General features: G+C 39.9%; 2 protein-coding genes across 2 annotated transcripts in view; both read right to left on the reverse strand.

The window, feature by feature from the left end:
• Positions 1-2,842: 2,842 nt before the first annotated feature.
• On the reverse strand, positions 2,843-4,454 carry LOC127644526 (relaxin-3 receptor 1-like). Its single transcript, XM_052127723.1, has one exon. It carries the CDS (start codon positions 4,265-4,267, stop codon positions 3,068-3,070), a length of 1,200 nt encoding a protein of 399 aa, XP_051983683.1. The 5' UTR covers positions 4,268-4,454; the 3' UTR covers positions 2,843-3,067.
• A 6,898-nt stretch (positions 4,455-11,352) lies between these two features.
• Positions 11,353-17,625, reverse strand: part of LOC127644524 (cyclic AMP-responsive element-binding protein 3-like protein 3-B) — a 31,218-nt gene continuing 24,945 nt past the window's right edge. Inside the window, exons 9-10 of the mRNA XM_052127719.1 lie at positions 15,376-15,472; positions 11,353-15,025 (exon numbers count right to left, since the gene is read on the reverse strand). Of these exons, the coding sequence (XP_051983679.1) occupies positions 14,757-15,025; positions 15,376-15,472 (366 nt within the window). The 3' untranslated portion in view covers positions 11,353-14,756. The remainder of the gene's footprint in view (positions 15,026-15,375; positions 15,473-17,625) is intronic.

Genomic DNA, 17,625 nt, shown 5'->3' on the forward strand with positions numbered 1-17,625 from the left:
ATTGTTGTCACTTAACATCATAATGTTGCATGTAAGTGGCATCCATTTATCAATCTTGGTTTGGGTTATTTTGGATTTTTAATTCAATTTTGTGTACAAAAAAAGAAGGAGGCATTGAGTAATTTTGTGATACAGTATTCTGTGCAATGTGCTTTGGTTGTATACTGCACATTTTAGCAAATGTAGTACATCACCTGCATTATATGCATACATAAAACTCACATAATGTACACGCTATACATAATATATACTGCAGAAATAGTAAGAGTAGTTAGTTGAATATGCTATTTAACCGTCTCTGACACACATTACAGCAAAACCTTTCTTAATTTTTTTTATTTGGATGTGTATATTTAGTCAGAGATCTTTTGGAAATATAATACCATGCACTCTTTCTGATTATCAATGCATTCTGTAAAAATGTAAAATGTATGTATTTACAATTAAAGGAATAGTTCACCCAAAAATGAACATGTTCTCATCATTTACTCAACCTCATGCCATCCCAGATGTGTATGACCTCGCGTCTGCAGAACACAAACCAAGATTTAAGAAGAATATCTCAGCTCAGTAGGTCCTCCAATGAAAGTGAATGGTGACCAAAATACTGAAGCTTCAAAAGCTCATAAAGGCAGCATAAAAGTAATCCTTAAGACTCCAGTGGTTAAATCCATGACTTCAGAAGTGTGGGTGGGTGTGGGTGTGAAACAAATCAATATTTAAGTAATTGTTTTTACTATAAATCTCCACTTTCACTTTCACACACTACTTTTTTTATTTTTGCGATTTTCTGATTCACATTCTTCATGCATATTGCCATCTACTGGGCAGTGAGAAAAATTGCTCGTAAAAAAGGGACTTAAATATTGATCTGTTTCTCAACCACACCGACCGAATCTGCTTCTGAAGACATGGATTGAACCACTGGAGTTGTATGGATTACTTTTATGCTGCCTTTATGTGCGTTTTGGAGCTTCAAAATATTGTTACCCATTCACCTTTATAGCGAGGACCTACAGAGATGCATTTGGGCGAACTATCATCAGTAAAAAATATATTTTCAAGTAAAAATATCTAAACACCATTAAAACATTAAAAATGTGTTTGCAAGCAAAATTGCCATAAGACATTAAAACTTATATTTGAAATATATATATATATATATAAAACAAGTCTTGTTATCTAACACAATTTTGCTTCTTATGGAAATGTATCTTAAGGTAAAGATTATTAGATTTGTATTTATTTTATTTGATTTATTTTTAATGGAAAAAGTTTATTTGCAGTGCACTTGTTTAAGCAGGGAATAATCAACCAAACATCAATGATTTGCTTTCAACCCATTTTATTTACACTGAGCTATATACATTTCAACCAAGTATTGCAACTGACTTGTGTTGGAGATTGGAGTGTTTTTACTTCCCAAAAATTCCGCAGTGAAAGTCCATCAGAGCAGACAGACAGCATATTTACATGATGTACAGATTGTACCCAGACTGCATTTCTGTGTCATCTAATGGGAATGTTCAATGAAGATAAATGGGTACTGAACTAAACAATAAGCACAAGGACAGTTCAAGAATGGTCTCTCCTCTTGTGTCTTTGTCCAGTCAATGTCCACAAATTTCCCAGTAGGAGCGAATTCATTTGGTCTCAATGATTGAGTTACTGTCAATTTTCCTGAAGCTGGATACATCTTTTGGAAATACTGCATATCCATGGAGATGTTTGGAAAGGTCTGAACACCAAATATTCCTATGTAGAAGTATTTATTATGGATGATGTGGCAATATACTACCAATCAAAAGTTTGGACACACCGACTCATTCTTTATTATTACTGTTTTTGGCTGTTTAGAATTATAATAAAGTCATCAAAACTATGAAATAACACATTGAGGTAGGAATTACTGTGTGGTAACCAAAAATGTTAAACAAATCAAGACTTTCTGATACTTTTTATGGATATGTGTCGGCTTCTTTTCCTTCACTTTGGAGTCTAAATCATTCATTTCAATTTTTAAATGTTAGTTTTGTTAGGAACGTAATTTATATTGTCTAGAAAACCTTGAGAAATTAATTCAGTCAAGTGCGTCCAAACTTTTGACTGGTACACTATATACAGTAGAATGCATTTAATGAATTTCATGAGTTTGCTCAATATGGCACAAAAGTTTACTGTCTAAAGTTTTAAATCCATGTCGGTGAGATACACAGTAGTGTGGTCCAAAAGTCAGAGGCCACATTAATGCAATTCAAAATCAAATTCACAGCAAAATATGACCATTTTTGTCTTGTTTTACAGTAAAACATATCTGAATATGCTTAAAACAGTATACTTTTTATTGAGAATAAAAATGGCTTGAAATATTTAAATGTTTAGAAAAAAAAAATCCAACAAAACTGAGCGGGGTTTTTATGCTTAAACAAGAAAAAACATTTGCAATGGAGTCCGAAAGAAAAACTTGATTCAAAGGGAAAACATGTTAATTTACCGCATTGGTGAAGTTGTTGTTGTTGTTTTATTAAGCATAAACCACTCCGGGGAGAAAAGGGGAGAAAAATGCATATATATAAAAAAATAAAAAAACATTTTATTCCAAAAATAATACTTTATGTCTTATAGAATTGTGCTTCTCATGCAAAAAAAAAAAAAAAATCACTATTTTTATTTTTTTTTTTTTTTTTTTTCAGAAAATCCTTCTAATCAAATAAGCTAAATTACTGCACATGAGATGCTCTTTGGAGCATTCTCACATAAGGTTTTGCACTGGCATGATATTTGGAGTTTACACCAGCTTGAGTGCATGCTGATATTAAAGCAACAATGGGATGTACCAAATGCAAAGTCTTTAATGTTTAAATTCACTTTCAGTTAACTTTTCCACTTAAATGTGTGTGCTGATAATTTTCGCAATGACAAAGAAATATATACCAAAATAAAAATGCAATGCATTCTAGTAGTCTTTTGGACTTTTGGAACTCAATGTTCAAGAAAAAGTTTCAGGAAGTTCAAATGAGCTTTTGGGCACCACACTGGTAAAGGTCCTTTTTCTATAATGGTTCTGTCACATCCCAATGTCCATTTGCACCACGGCCACTCCAGGTGGAGCCTCTGCCACCTTCCTGTCCACCAGCTTGGCCAGGTTATGAATGGATGGAGTGGCCCTAAACAAGAGTTTCTTAAGTCCAGTGCGGTACTCCTGCCGGATCAAACAGTACAGCACCGGGTTCAGGCAGCTGTTCGTGTGCGCCAGGCATACTGTGATGGGGAACGCATAGGCCTGCGCGTTATAGAACGCGTTGCTGAAGGGCACCAAATCGAATTTGATTAGCACTCCCCAAAGCGTCAGCGCCTGGTTGGGCAGCCAGCACAGGAAAAACGACAGTACCACAATGGTGACGGATTTAGTGACTTTGGAGCGGCGCTTGTGGCGCCCTCTCTCACTGTCCGACCCTGGAATGCCGCTGACACGCCGCCGCAGAACGAAGCGCAACAGGAGGAGATAACAAACGCAGATGATGACCAGAGGAATCACGAACCCCAAAAGGACCTTTTGGGTCTGATAGAGACCCAAGAGCATCTGTGGATCCCAGCTTCCAGAGTCCGAAAAGCGCACCAGGCACAGCTCGTCATCAGACAACTGCGCCGTGGTGGAGTAGACCGCGTGGGGGGTGGTGGCCACCACGGACACGACCCAGATACCCAAACTGGCCCATTTCACCTCAACCGAAGCCGTTTTGGGACTTTGCATCCGTAGGGAAGAGGACAGGGAACAGTAGCGTGCCACACTCATGGCCGTGAGGAAGAAAACACTGGCGTACATGTTCATAGTCGTCACCGAGCTGATGATCTTGCACATCACCTTTCCAAAAGGCCATCGGAAATCCAAAGCGGTATCCACGGCCCAGAAAGGCAGAGTCAGGACAAACTGCAGGTCGGTTACAGCCAAACTCATGACGAAGCAATTGATAGAGGACTGCTTGAGTCTATGGCGCGACTGGAGCAGATACAGAGCCAAAAGGTTCCCGACTAGCCCCAGCGCGCACACGATCAGGTAGACAAGCGCGATCACAAAGCGCATGGCCATGCTCGAGCTGTCGCCGTAGAGCTCCGGCGCGGACTCTTTGGAGAGCAGTTGCAGCCAGCACCGCAGGGAGAGGTTCTGTAGAGATCCCGCGGTCCGGTTCCACAGGGCATCGCCGTCATCTAACGCCGGTCCGCACGCCGCCAAACCCGGTGACAACGCGCTCCCGTTCCCCTGCATGGCGCAGCTTTACGCACCCACACACGATGTTTACCAGTACTGATTTCTTTAATATCCCATATACGCAACGCGAGTCTTCTTTACATGCATCCTAGTGTTGCATCTTGCGATGTAATATACTTCTGTGCGCTGTTTAAACTATGAAAAATAGATTGCGCTGCGTACATCTGGCACCGGTTGTGCTGTTTCTTTCTCCGCTGACTGTCTCTGCCTTTAAATGTGCTTGTGGAGCGCTCGCAGAGCTTATATGGGGGAAACTGGGGCTATTGTGTCACATGGGGAAGTTGTCACAAGTGATGTATTTCATGAATTACTAAGGTTTTGAATTAGTAGACTAACTGATGCCCAAATGCTTGTTTTCTAGTGGTAAACAAACTATGCTGGTTTCAATCACATATTTCAAAATTGATGCATTCCAAAAATAGATACGATATTTAACCTTAAAAATGCTAAAATAAAAAAGCCTATTTTATGTCTTTAAGATCTTTGCTTGATTTGTTTCATGTTTGTCGAGCGCGCGCGTGTGTGTGTGTGTGTGTGTGTGTGTGTGTGTGTGTGTATTTATCACTTTGTGGGTACCAAATGTCCCCATAAGGATAGTAAAACCCGAAATGTTTGACCTTGTGGGGACATTTTGTCGGTCCCCATGAGGAAAACAGCTTATAAATCATACTAAATTATGTTTTTTGAAAATGTAAAAATGCAGAAAGTTTTCTGTGAGGGTTAGGTTTAGGGGTAGGGTTAGGTTTAGGGGATAGAATATAGAGTTTGTACAGTATAAAAACCATTATGTCTATGGAAAGTCCCCAAAAAACATGGAAACAGAACATGTGTGTGTGTGTGTGTGTGTGTGTGTGTGTGTGTGTGTGTGTGTGTGTGTGTGTGTGTGTGTGTGTTGTGTGTTTGTGTGTGTTTAAAGTAGGTAATGCGCTATGTATCATGAACTTATAATGAACTATATATTTTAAACCTTTTATTAATGTTGTTTAATGTTTATTCATAAAGACTTGCTCATTGTTAGTTCATTAAGTGTTAAATATTGTTAACCCATACAACTTTTAATTAAAAAATGTAAAAGTAGTTGTTGAAATTAGCATGAACCAAAACTAATAAATGCTGAAAAAATTATTGTACACTAGTTTTAATGGATACAACCTTATTGTAAAGTGTTTATTTATTTACTTTAGATAGTATTTTTTTATGTCAAAATTGTATTAATAATCAACATCGTTCCCGTTGTGTCAACTTACCCTGCTGGGGCATGTTGTCACAAAAGGTTAATGTGTTTTCAGTGAGCTGCACTGAAAATAAAAATGCCTAAAAAAAATCTGCTTTATGTGGTCTCTTTTAAATAACTGATTTTATTCAAGTCACAAACATTATTTCACATCACTGAATCAATCTAAATACTTCAGGTTACACCAGCAAAGCCAATTTCAAAGGTTAGATTGGATAGAAATTGCTGGTGACACTTGCAGGTTTTTTGTGTCAGCAGAAATTGATTAAAATAAACCTCCCTAGGGTAAAACGTGGGACAACTTGCCCTGATCTCTGTGAGAACATACAAACATCCACATAAAAGTTCCCCAAATCTGTTATACATTCCAAAGATATGAATTTGGACATAAAAAAAAATGAATTACTCATCAATGTTCACATGAAAAAGCCTTTTCTGACTAAAGCATTGTAACTGGAACAGATCTGAATGTATTAACTTGATACAGGGGCATACATAGATTCCAGGGGGGATGGGGGGAGGTAACCCCCTCAATAATCTAAACAATTCTACCCCCATTATTTATACCATGATCATTGGAAACATGGGTAAATGCTTCATGCTGCAACCCCCCGACGTTCATGCCAAATCTACGCCCTTGACTTGATACCTCAGTTTATTTATTTTGGGGGATGACTTATTCCAAGAGGAATTAATTTGTCCTAAAAAACAGTTTGTCCTGAAAATCATCTGTGTGTGATCTTTTAATAAAATATTCTCAGCATGCATAGTCCTCATATTTTTATAGGTCAAACATTCAAAAATGTTTTTAATTTTAATTCATTTGTTCTTTCCCTATGCATCTACATTTAGCAAACAATGTTTCTCTGTTGAACAGCTGTGTCAGGCCGCGGACCACGAGGGGAGAAGGGGCTCTTAACCGACCGCCTGGAGCGGTCAGGGCCGCTGCCAGGGGCACAGGAGTCGCCTACCGGCCGCTGAAACACAGCAGGGTTTAAGACCGCCGACCGCGAGCGGGGAGGGGCTCTCTGGCGACCGCCTGGAGCGGGAGAACCGCTGCCAGGGGCGAGAGAGACCCCTTCTGTTCCCCAAGAACGTGGCGGGGCATTCCGTCCGCCAGGGGCCGGAGGACTGCCTCTGATCCGCTCGGAGAGGCACGGCTGTCGTCCGATAGAGGGTGGAGGATTGGCCGAGGAACAAGATGCAGTGTATCGGTGAACTGGCAAGTTTTTTTTTTTCATCTCTCTCTCTCTCTCTCTCTCTCTCACTGTCGCTCTGCGTTGGCCTTTTCCCTCTTTTAAATTTTACAGTGTTTTTTTTTTGGGTGGGGGGGGGGGGGTACTACACTGTTACAAGAAGTACCCCCCCATTTTAATTATTTCTGTTTCCCTCCCTTTGTTCCCTCCCTCGTCCATCTAGCACTTGCTTGCCTAGGAAAACATTTGAAAACAGCATGGTTGCCAAAACAAGTTTGGTGAGAACGGCCCCTTATTTCCGTCTTGTCTCATTTAGTGCTGTTTTTACCCCCCTAAACCTGCTGTGCCAAGATTGGTCTCGTGATACGCAAGAACCAGCAGTGCTAATGATGTCAAACCTAACGGGACACACTTCTACACTATTCAATGGCATTTTGTAGTGTAAGTAGTGCGAGTAATATGTTTACACTGAAAATGCAGCAAAAAGAAGTGTAGTTTAAGTAACCGGATGAAGCATTTTTCAAACGCCAATATGGAGTGTGAAATGTTGGACACTTCATGCACTCAGTGCACAAGGCTTGATGGGGCAGAGTTACCTGGCTGCGTTGCTGGTCTGACAACACAGTTGTAAAAAATGAAGAATGTACAGCTAGTGAAACTTCAGTGGATTCGTTACCATCACCCCAATCTGAAAATGTGAATATGTACGGCGGCAACACATCACATGCGTTTGAAACGTCACTTCCATCAGCTGTTAAACGGCGAACGCTTCCGTGTAGTAAAAAACATTAAGTGTTCCATTTGGGACGATAATACACTTCTATTACACTACCACAATTCATATACTACATGGCTGAGCGCATAGTATATTTTGTAAGTGCATAGTGTATAGCATAGTAATATTTCATTGTAACAAATTGACCAAAAGTGTGAAGACTTGAGGGGTGTTGATCACATTATAACGGCTTTAATTTCAGTCTGGGCCTCACAGAAAGCTATAGTGTGTCTTCAGAAGACTTGGAATATACATAGACTACTTTTATGATATCTTTATGGTGCTTTTTGTCCTTTTTGGAGCTTGAGCTGGAGGTCCACTTATGTGCAAGGATGTGCAGGGACTATGCATTATGGTTTAAAAATAAATAAATAAATAAAAACTTATGAGAAAAAAACCCCAGTCAAGCATCTATTAATGCACATTTCACACTTCAGCGAGTTCTGTGGAGTTTGATGGTCAACATTCGAAAATGGGTCAGCATTCTCATAAGTTTAAATTGTGCTTATTGGTATGCAAAGGGAACATGGAACTAGAGAGAGAGGTAGGAACTGGCGAGAGATCAGAGAAAAAGAGAGAGCTAGAGAGAGGGAGAGAGAGAGAGAGAGAGAGAGAGAGAGAGAGAGAGAGAGCAGTCAGTCGTACAGTCTGTGGTGAATGTCGTGTCCTTCCTCTCAACCCTGTTCTTTGAGAGGAGCTTCTTTAATACAGAACAAACTACTTCGCTCTAGGGTCCATGGACACATCGACTGATCATGCTCAAGGTTTGGGGTCGATTAACTTTTCTTGGTTGCAGATGTGTTAATTGAGTTCATTTCAGGACAGCTTCCTTTGACTGCACAGTCTGTGAGATATTTAGGCAGGGATTGAGTGTACTAACAGCAGTACCTACTCCTCTCCTTAAACAATTGAGGCTGGGGTATATTTGCACTCAAGCAGTGCTGGCATAACCTTGTCCATGTGCTCAAACACTTGTCATCCATCTTTATTCCTATCCCCTAGTGGAGGCTGGTTTCCATACACAATTTTCCTGCCTTTGCTAATTTGAACAAACTATTAGTTAAAAAAAAATGAACTCTCGCCTCCCCATTCTTAAATACAAAATCTTTGAATTAATACATTAGAATGAGTTAAAAGGAGAGTAAAAAACACCAATGAATAGGACGGATAAAAACGTTTGCACAATTAAACCCCAATAAATATTGCAAAATGGAACACAGTAAAATACTGTGATGGAGATGGCACTCCATCATAGACTAGATTTAGTCATGATATGCACAGAACCCAAGATCCCAATTGGTTTGATTTGGAATACTCCAGTAATATCTTAATGGATAAACTGATTGTCACTGCCTGTCTCCCTAATGTTTTTCCTAGGACTCTAATTTTGAAGCTTTCCCCTGGACTACATCTCCCAGAATTCACTGCCCTCATCACTTCCTTCTGTTCCTCATCATCCTCACCTGTCTTCCATTCCCTCATTAGTTCCTTTTGTGTATAAATACCCTGAAATGAATAAAACTGGAGGGTTTATGGTGTTCCTTGTGTTATCCATGTTGGTATTACCATCATCGTCATTAAATCCTGCAAATTGATCCATCGTCTCATCTCTACATGCAACACGTGACAGAAGAACTGACCAACAAGATATATACCTGCAGTGAGAATCCTCCTCCTCGAACAAGAGGACCGGCCAGTTGAGGATCACGTGCGTGATTTTCTCCAGCTGGTGAATTTGGTGCACTATGGAGATCACTCTTGTTGTTTTCTTCAGGGCTGGTCTTAATAGTGCACTAAGGAGCTAATGCCTCCAGCGAATCCTCACTGGATGCAGCTCAAATTCGTGGAGGTGGCTCTGCAACATAGCGGCTCACCTTTCACTGTGGCTGTGGAGGATGAGGACTTTGTATCTCCTCCCCAGCCTTCCATGCTCCTTCCTCAAAACCTGCCATGGTTATCGAGATAACGCCAATGCCTGTTGCCCTGTCCCGTCCCAGTGCCTGTAGCCCCGCCCATCCCAGAACCAGCTCTCATGGAGCTTACAGTCCTTGAATTGATTCCCACCCTGACTAACCTTCATCCTCCACTGATTCCATCCAGACCCTCAGTGTTGCTGGTTCCGCCAGCACCCTAGCCCCTCCTCCTCCCTATGATCAGCCGGTTCCCCTATCGGCGTCACCAGGTCCCTCATCCCTCTGGCTCCACCTCGGTCCACCGAACCTTCGGCGTCACTCTGGCCCTTAGAGCATCGGCTACTCTCCCGACACCAAGTTCCCTGGCTCCACCCCTCAAGCCTCTCACGGCTCTGCTCCCTTTGGCTCTGCCCCTTGAGCCTCTTACAGCTCCAGTTCCCTTGGCTCAGCCTCCCAGGCCTCCTGACACTGTCCCTGCTCTGTGGTCACCTGTTTCCTCCTGCCCTCTATCTTTAGGCGCCAGGAGTCGCCTCTTAATGGGTGGTGGTTATGTCACATGCACTACACACAATACGTGACCGCTATAGGAATTTGAGCTATTTTCTAAAAGATTCTTTAAAATCTTATTGATGTTCAACACAATTTTATTTATATGTATATAATATATAATATATATATTTGTATTAAAGTCATGCTGGGAAATATGTGTCGTAAAGGATCCAGTTTTCTTTTCATGTTGGAATCCTGCACTGAATAAAATTTGTGGGGTTTATTTAAAAAAACCTAGGAAACAGTTTTATAGTAAATTTAAGAGACCATAATTTCAAAAACGTCTACAATTCTTTGTGAATTTATTCAGACAAGTTTGAATTGCAATACTCTGTTTTAAGTAAATTTCACTCTTTGTTTCTATTTGAATATAGCCCTGAACTCATCCATGCATTAAAAATGTTTAGCATTTCAATGATTTTTAACGTATTTAGTCATGCGCCACATGATGTAATTAAATTATCAAATAGATGTGACATTTATTTGATAAATGTAAACAGAAGTAATGTCTCTCTCTTTGGCGTAGGCCCCGTCTGGCAGTCAAAGGGAGTTGTACCCCGGAACCATCATGTCCTGCTGGAGTAGGAGGCAGGGGCGAGAAGCCTACCCCCGTGCGGGACAGGGCTCAACTGGTGGTGGTGGGTTGGAGGAGGTTGCCGTGTTAGCACACTGAAACAGCAATGTGATAGATTGTGAGCAGACTTATAAAGCAATGGCTTACATGCGATTGGCTGGGAATTACCCAGCTAATGATGTGATGATGTACAGCTGCTAGTCTTCCCGCTAGAACTACGCTCCACTTCCATTTCTATTTGGAAATTCTTTGTCTTCTAAAAAATCTAGTTTTTGTAGAAATGTCCCAATATTGGATCCTCTAAGATCACTTGAAATTGATTAGTCAAAACAAATAATATCTTTAACTTGAAAATACATTATTTTTAGGTAACCTGACAAACCATTTTTATAGTGATTTCCAAAATCAATACACTGAATTAAGCTAAGAGAAGCCATGTAGTTCTGATTATAAAGCTTTTATTAAGAGAGACTGCACTAAGGAACACCAAATTAGTTGCTAGTTCTTTGTGTCTAATATACTGATGAATAAATGACTCGTAGCTCCGTTCTAGATTAAACTTTGATTTCACCATTAAATCAAGCCAATATCTTCACTTATCAGTTGGCCAAATATCAAGCTATGACTCATCGGATTTAATTTTCAGCAAATTGATTAATTTGTATTATAATATGTAACCTAAATAATGCAATTATCTCTAAAAACTCATTTTAAAAGCTCAAATAAGGCCATAAATGGAGCCCTTTTCACAAATAAACATTTATCAATGTATTGCACATTGTGAATGTGATCTGCCGAGCCATTATTAACAAGAGGCTTTTCAAATCTCACTGGCATTTTATTTTACCACGACTGGTATGAAGCAGTACCCACACAGCATTTACACACAATACCAGAGGTAATTTATTTACAACTGAAATGAATCGACATTCAGAAAACAATAAATACAAAATATTGAAGTGGCTTAGCATCTTCTATCTTTTTGAGATTCTTCTAAAGCCATTTACCTTGAGAAAAAAAACCCTGTTCTCAACTCTTTCTGAACCCCTGAAAAATTAGCTATGGGGGTTTTTCAGAGCTATTCCTTAGTAAAATTATATATACTCAATCAGAGGTGGACAAAGTACACAACTCCATTACTTGAGTGAAAGTATAGATACTACTGGTCAAATATTACTCCATTACAAGTGAAAGTTGTAAAGATAGATTTTTACTTAAGTAAAAGTACAGAAGTACTTGGTTTTAAAAGTACTTAAGTATCAAAAGTAAATTTCCTTTTTTATGTCAATGCATTGTTTTATTATAGTTGCATTGTTGTATGTAATACTTACAATACCTTATGCCTCTGAAGCAACCTACTGAATACACTGACTAGCTATAGAAATGAATCAACTGAATTGACAAAAAAGACAGCCATAATCATCTTAATTGTTTTTATTTAACACTCCTACCCACCCCCACAAAAGCAGCAGCATGGTAGTGTTCTCACACAGCTCTGGCGGTGTGCACACATCTATGTGTATACATTCATGCACATTAAAATCAAGCGGATGGTGAAATTGCTGTAAATACAGACATGACCGTGCACTTTGGCTGTAAGTCCAGGACTAGAAAAGACTGTTTATGAAGGTATAGGTTTCATACCTATATATGATAAATGCTCTCTCTGGCTCAGCGGCAGCACCAACGCAGATTTGAATGTTCCGGAATGATTTTTGGCAAAGGTTTTATAGACAGGCGAATCGTTATCATTTAGGAAAGAGATCGAGTGGGTGTTTGAATCGAGATCGTGATTTAATCGTGCAGCTCTACACATGACTGTAGTAATTATGCAAGGTAACAACAACAAAGATAAAAACTATAAAATTACAAGATATTAACTTATTTAACTCTTAAGCTCATTTACATTGGAATTCATGCTTTTGCATGCTAACTAACTTGTTGATCCTTACCCATGCGATAGCGGTGTATCCACAAGGTGGGGAAATCCATACAAAATAATTTGACCGACCATACTTCATACTGAAACTTTCAGATCTCAGATAATTTCAAGATATGTAAATGTAAGATTTTCAAAGCTGCTACATAGTGACGACTTTCAACTCAAGGAACTTGATAGAATTGTAGTGGAGTGAAAAGTACGATATTTGTTTTTCAAATGTAGTGAAGTTATAGTCACCAGTTTCCAGAAAAAATAATACTCAAGTAAAGTACTGTTACTCAAAAGGTGTACTTAAGTACAGTAATTAAGTAAATGCATTTCGTTTCAATTATGCTTTTCAAAATGTCAAAGGTATAACTAGTTGATAAATAACAACTTAAAGAAACCCGCAGGGATGAAGAGATGTTCATCAAGGTTACACTGCATTTTGTAGAACCCAAGTAGACTGAAAGCCGGTGGTGCTTTGTTTCGATGCAGAAGGACTGACCTCCTGAGCTGGCGGAAACAGGGGTAATTGTTATTCCTTGCTGCCCTCATCTTCACCTCTAAAGCTTATAAAAAATGCATTTCTGCACTTGAAACATGCATGCACGTTGGAGCAAAGGCAGTGGTGCTTTTTAACAAACTGACACCAACAAATGCCCTTTACCATTGTTGATTTTACAGTGTCAACGTGTGCAGTAACTCCACGGGTCCAATTATACAGATATTTCCATTTTCAAGCAACAGCTTGAGAGTGATTAAATGCCTCTGAGAACAAACTGCAGCTTTCTTTTCTGGTTATTTATGCAACCATAAATAGTTGGCAGCCACTTGTTGTAAATAATAATCAGATCAGATCGTGAATCTACTGTATGGAGACACAAAAATCGTTGTTTAGAATTCAAGAACCATGCTTGACCGTGAGTCACAGTGCTTTAGAGAGTTCTGCGCACTGAACAGAATGAGTTATAGAATACGATTACAATCAAACACTAATTCAGAGACCTCTCGAGTCAAGTTTATTGCAGTATTAACACAAAAGGATCTGCAACATGAAGTTTTTGCGAGGACATGTTGGACCTCATATATGAGCTGAAATTGGTCTGATCGGGTTGTCTATGCTGAGACTGAGAACTGAATATTGGGTTTGGCAAATGCAAGAGCTAACATTTAGTGACCAGAGTTGCTGTGGCTACATGCAGTTGCTTGATTTTCCACAAATGAGATTTGCTGTCTATTCATCAAACGAGATCATCAAACAGCTGAGGCAAAAGTGATCTTGGCAGAGTGACCAGCAAAATGCTTGGCAGGAATTTTCCTCTTGTTGCGATGTACAGCGTTGGGCCAATTCTGAATGATTAATCTCTTCCCTAAGGCTTAAAACGCAGGCCAAAATCCATCTAAGATTTGGCGCAACCTTGTTGATACATCTGTTTGCTAGTCTCACCCTCAGATCGCACGCCTGCCGCCCGCTCGAAGTCTGTTCACTTACCGTCACATGCATTTTGCACACAAAACAGCAAGCTCTGAACCCATTGGCTGGGCTTACCCAACTTCCAGAACTAAAGTGCACAGGGTTTTTTTTTAATTGTTTTTATCAGTCTGCCTCAAAACTAAACTGTTTAAAAATTGGCTACTAGAGTGATACAATGGCCACTTAATCATTGGATTTACCAAAGCTTGTCAAGTTAAAACTAATTTGTACTTACTTGGCGAACAATGAAACATGTTTTTTGTTGCGCTAAGGTTCGTTTTGCTGTTCGCCCACATTCTTGAAAATCTTGACCGTGGAGAACTTGGCTAGTGGAAGAGCATTGATGATTGGTTAAAACGAATTGTTGGTGCAGTTTGGAAGTCATGTTCTTTATTTATTTCCACAACAACACCACACATATTCAAATTATTTTGCCTCTAGTTTTTTCAGGAGAAAGAAAGTTTGACTTCTTCCATTGCATAAATTTGGCTTTAGAGGCAAAACTGAGTTTTTTTCTGAATAATGGCTGCAAAATAATCAGTACTTTTAAAGGACATGATTTCTGACCACCAGGTCTACGCATATTTTCTGCTATTTTTTTCAGCGTTCTCTGTAACATTATGGGGAGACTGCTGCGCCATTGTTTGAATTATTCCTTTTTACACGCCAGTCTTTTATTGTGGTATAATCTATTCCAGATAAACCCGCCCCTAAAAAGCATAAAACAAAATGAACTGTGACTGGTCACTTTACATGTCGGTCAGACAGTCTCGTCCTGTTTAAGTGGGCAGTTCTTGGCCAGAATAAGTTGCAACATGACCAGCCTTTTGCCGATAGTCAATCCCGCCTATTCCTTCCTGTCTTTATGATGATGCAGTCCTTTCTCTGGGTGCGTTATCCAGTTCAGTGTGGCTGCGTGACCTGCTATGGGGTCGCCGTTGTGATGCTCGTGGTCTCCGTGGCTATGGTTGTTAAGCAGGAGGTCCATGTCGGCATACTCAGGTCTGAGCCGAAGTTTTGCACGAAGGGAAGAGGACATGTCAGCATCCCTTTCCACAGAGAAGCCGGCCTGCATGCTGTACACCTCCATCACAGATCGCAGTGACCTTGACTGAACTGTAGAAGAGATGGGAGGGTGAAACAGACCTTGTAATGATTCACTTCTAGTTTGGGCATTAGTGACTCACAGTTGCATATTCAGTGTGCTTAGTCTCTGGGCTCCAGGCGATTGTTTTCAGATTCAGCTAGGCCTTGAGCAATGTCAGCAGTAAAATCTTTCATTTATATGTACATAGAATCAATGTTAAATGTTCGCCCACAAGCTCTCTTATGCATAAATATACACAAAAAAATGGATCTTGGGTGGTTTTACCAGCTAGGTCATCGTAAATGTCTGGATGTGCTGCAACACTCTGAGATGTTGTTCCTTTAAGACCTCTTTCAGCTTACCTGTGAGCTGTACTAACCTTTGGCAGTGCTGAAGTCCGCATGGTCAGTGGCTCTCCTGTGGGAGATGGGCTGGAGGCTTGGGATCAGAATGAGAGAGAAAGAGAGGACCAGCACCTGGGAAAAGAAGAGAAAGTAAATAAACAGGTACGAGGGTCAGCTTATGTTCCATATCCTTTGAATGTGTTTTCTCTGATCAACACCATCATTAAAATAATCATCCTCATTCTCCCTCTTGTTCTCTTTTTTATTTCTGTAGAACATCTAGACCCCTACATAGGGATTTAATGCAGGCAGTACAAAATCTACTTACATGATACTCTTTCCTTTTCCCTCCTTATTTTCCTTTTCTTCCTTTGTCAATTCTTCCTTTCTTTATACCGTTCCCTTCCTTCCTTCCTTATTCCTTTAACTTCTTTGCTTATTTCCTTCCTTCCTTCCTGCCTCCCTCCCTTCCTTCCATCCTTCCTTCTTTCCTTCCATCCTTCCTGCCTGCCTGCCTTCCTTCCTTCCTTCTTTTCCTTCCTTCCTAACTTCTTAAACCCTTAATACGTTTGTCCCTTATTCCTTTCACTTCTTTGCTTATTCGCTCCATCATTCGTTCCTACTTTTCGATTCCTTCATTCCTTCCTTCCTTTATCTTTCTTCTTCCTTCCTTCTTTTATCATCCTGCCTTCATCCCTAATTTCTTTCACTTTTCCCTTCCTTGCTTCCTTCCTTCCTTTCTTCCTTCTTTCTTTTTCCTTTCTGCCTTTGGTTTTTCCATCCCTCTCTCTGAAGTTTCTATTCCGCACACGAATGCTCCCACTGATTTTTACTCCATATTCACACGCTCTCTGCCCACAGTTGTTTTCTTCCCGACTGCTCCCGTTCCTGCAAACCCCCATATGTTTTTTCCTGTTTTCCATTCCTGCCTTTGTCACTTATTTCTATAACTTCTTTGCTTATTTCCTCCCTCAGTCCTTCCTACTTTCCCCTCCCTCCCTCCCTTCCTTTATCTACTTCCTTCCTTCTTTTCCCTTTATGGCATCGTTCCTAATTCCTTTCACTTCTTTTCTTATTTCCTATTTTCCTTCCTACTTTTCCCTCCCTTCCTTCTAGAAGTCTGCACGGGACTGGTTTTTCCATCCCTTTCCCGCAAGTTTCTATTCTGCACACGAACACTCTCACTTAATTTTACTCCATATTCACCCACACTCTGCCCGCAGTGATTTTCTTCCCGACTACTCACGTTCCTGCAAAACTGCATTTGTGTTCCACATAAAGCCACACAAATAGTCAACATGTTTACAGAAAGAACATTTTATTTCCTGAAATCCTTTCTTCATTTCCCTCCTTCTTTCCTTCTTTCCTTCCTGCAATCGTCTCTTATTAATTTAAAATGTTCTCTTCTTTCCTCCCTCCTCCCTTCTTACTTTTCCCTTCTTTTCACCCTTCTTCCTTCCTTCCTTACTTCCTTCATTCCTTTCAGAAACTGATCAAAATCTGCCATCTTGAAGGACATCAATTCTTCTATTGACGTATCAATTTAAAAGCACAGTGAGGAGGCGAGGATCGAAGATGTGGGAAGCTTGACGGATGACACTTGAGCGAGGAAGCCAAGGAGCATCACATGTTGTTATATTGTTGAAACTTGATTAATTGATATTTTCAGAATAAATCCAAATAATTCAAAATGCACTGTTAAAGTATGTAACAAGTATGGTTTATTTAAACCGCAAAGGTAAACATGAATTAAAACTGTTCTGTCAGATGTGAAGGAGGAGGAGAATTTACACGCACGCCAGGTGCTTCGATCAAAACGTCTTCCGCATAAGATGCTCCTTGGCATTTTTTCTTTTCCTTGAATTTACTTTTGTTAATCACAAATCATCTCAGCCTGTTCGTAGTCAGTAATATTACAAATGTCCCAAGTAATATCCAGACAGTTCATTAATTTTATCTCGATGGCATCACTGTTCATTTTAATTTAAACTCCCACACAGTGCCTCTCAAGCCACTTTCTGACTTTTTCATTCATCTGCACCAGGCAGATTCATTCTTGGATTTATTAATAAAGCCAATGTAATTGTATCGGCCAGTGCATCTCAATGATGCAGCAGAGAGCTAGCCAGTGAATGGAACCAAATAACACTTCGTGATTATTATGAATTTTTTTTGATTTTCTAGTACAAATCTTAAGACTAAAAAATGGAAGCAACTTAATGCGTCTATATGATTGTATTGCTCGGTGGATGCTCTTGTATAGCTCAGGAGATGCTCGGTTTCAT

Source organism: Xyrauchen texanus, chromosome 6 (assembly GCF_025860055.1).
Source record: "Xyrauchen texanus isolate HMW12.3.18 chromosome 6, RBS_HiC_50CHRs, whole genome shotgun sequence".
Taxonomy (NCBI): domain Eukaryota; kingdom Metazoa; phylum Chordata; class Actinopteri; order Cypriniformes; family Catostomidae; genus Xyrauchen; species Xyrauchen texanus.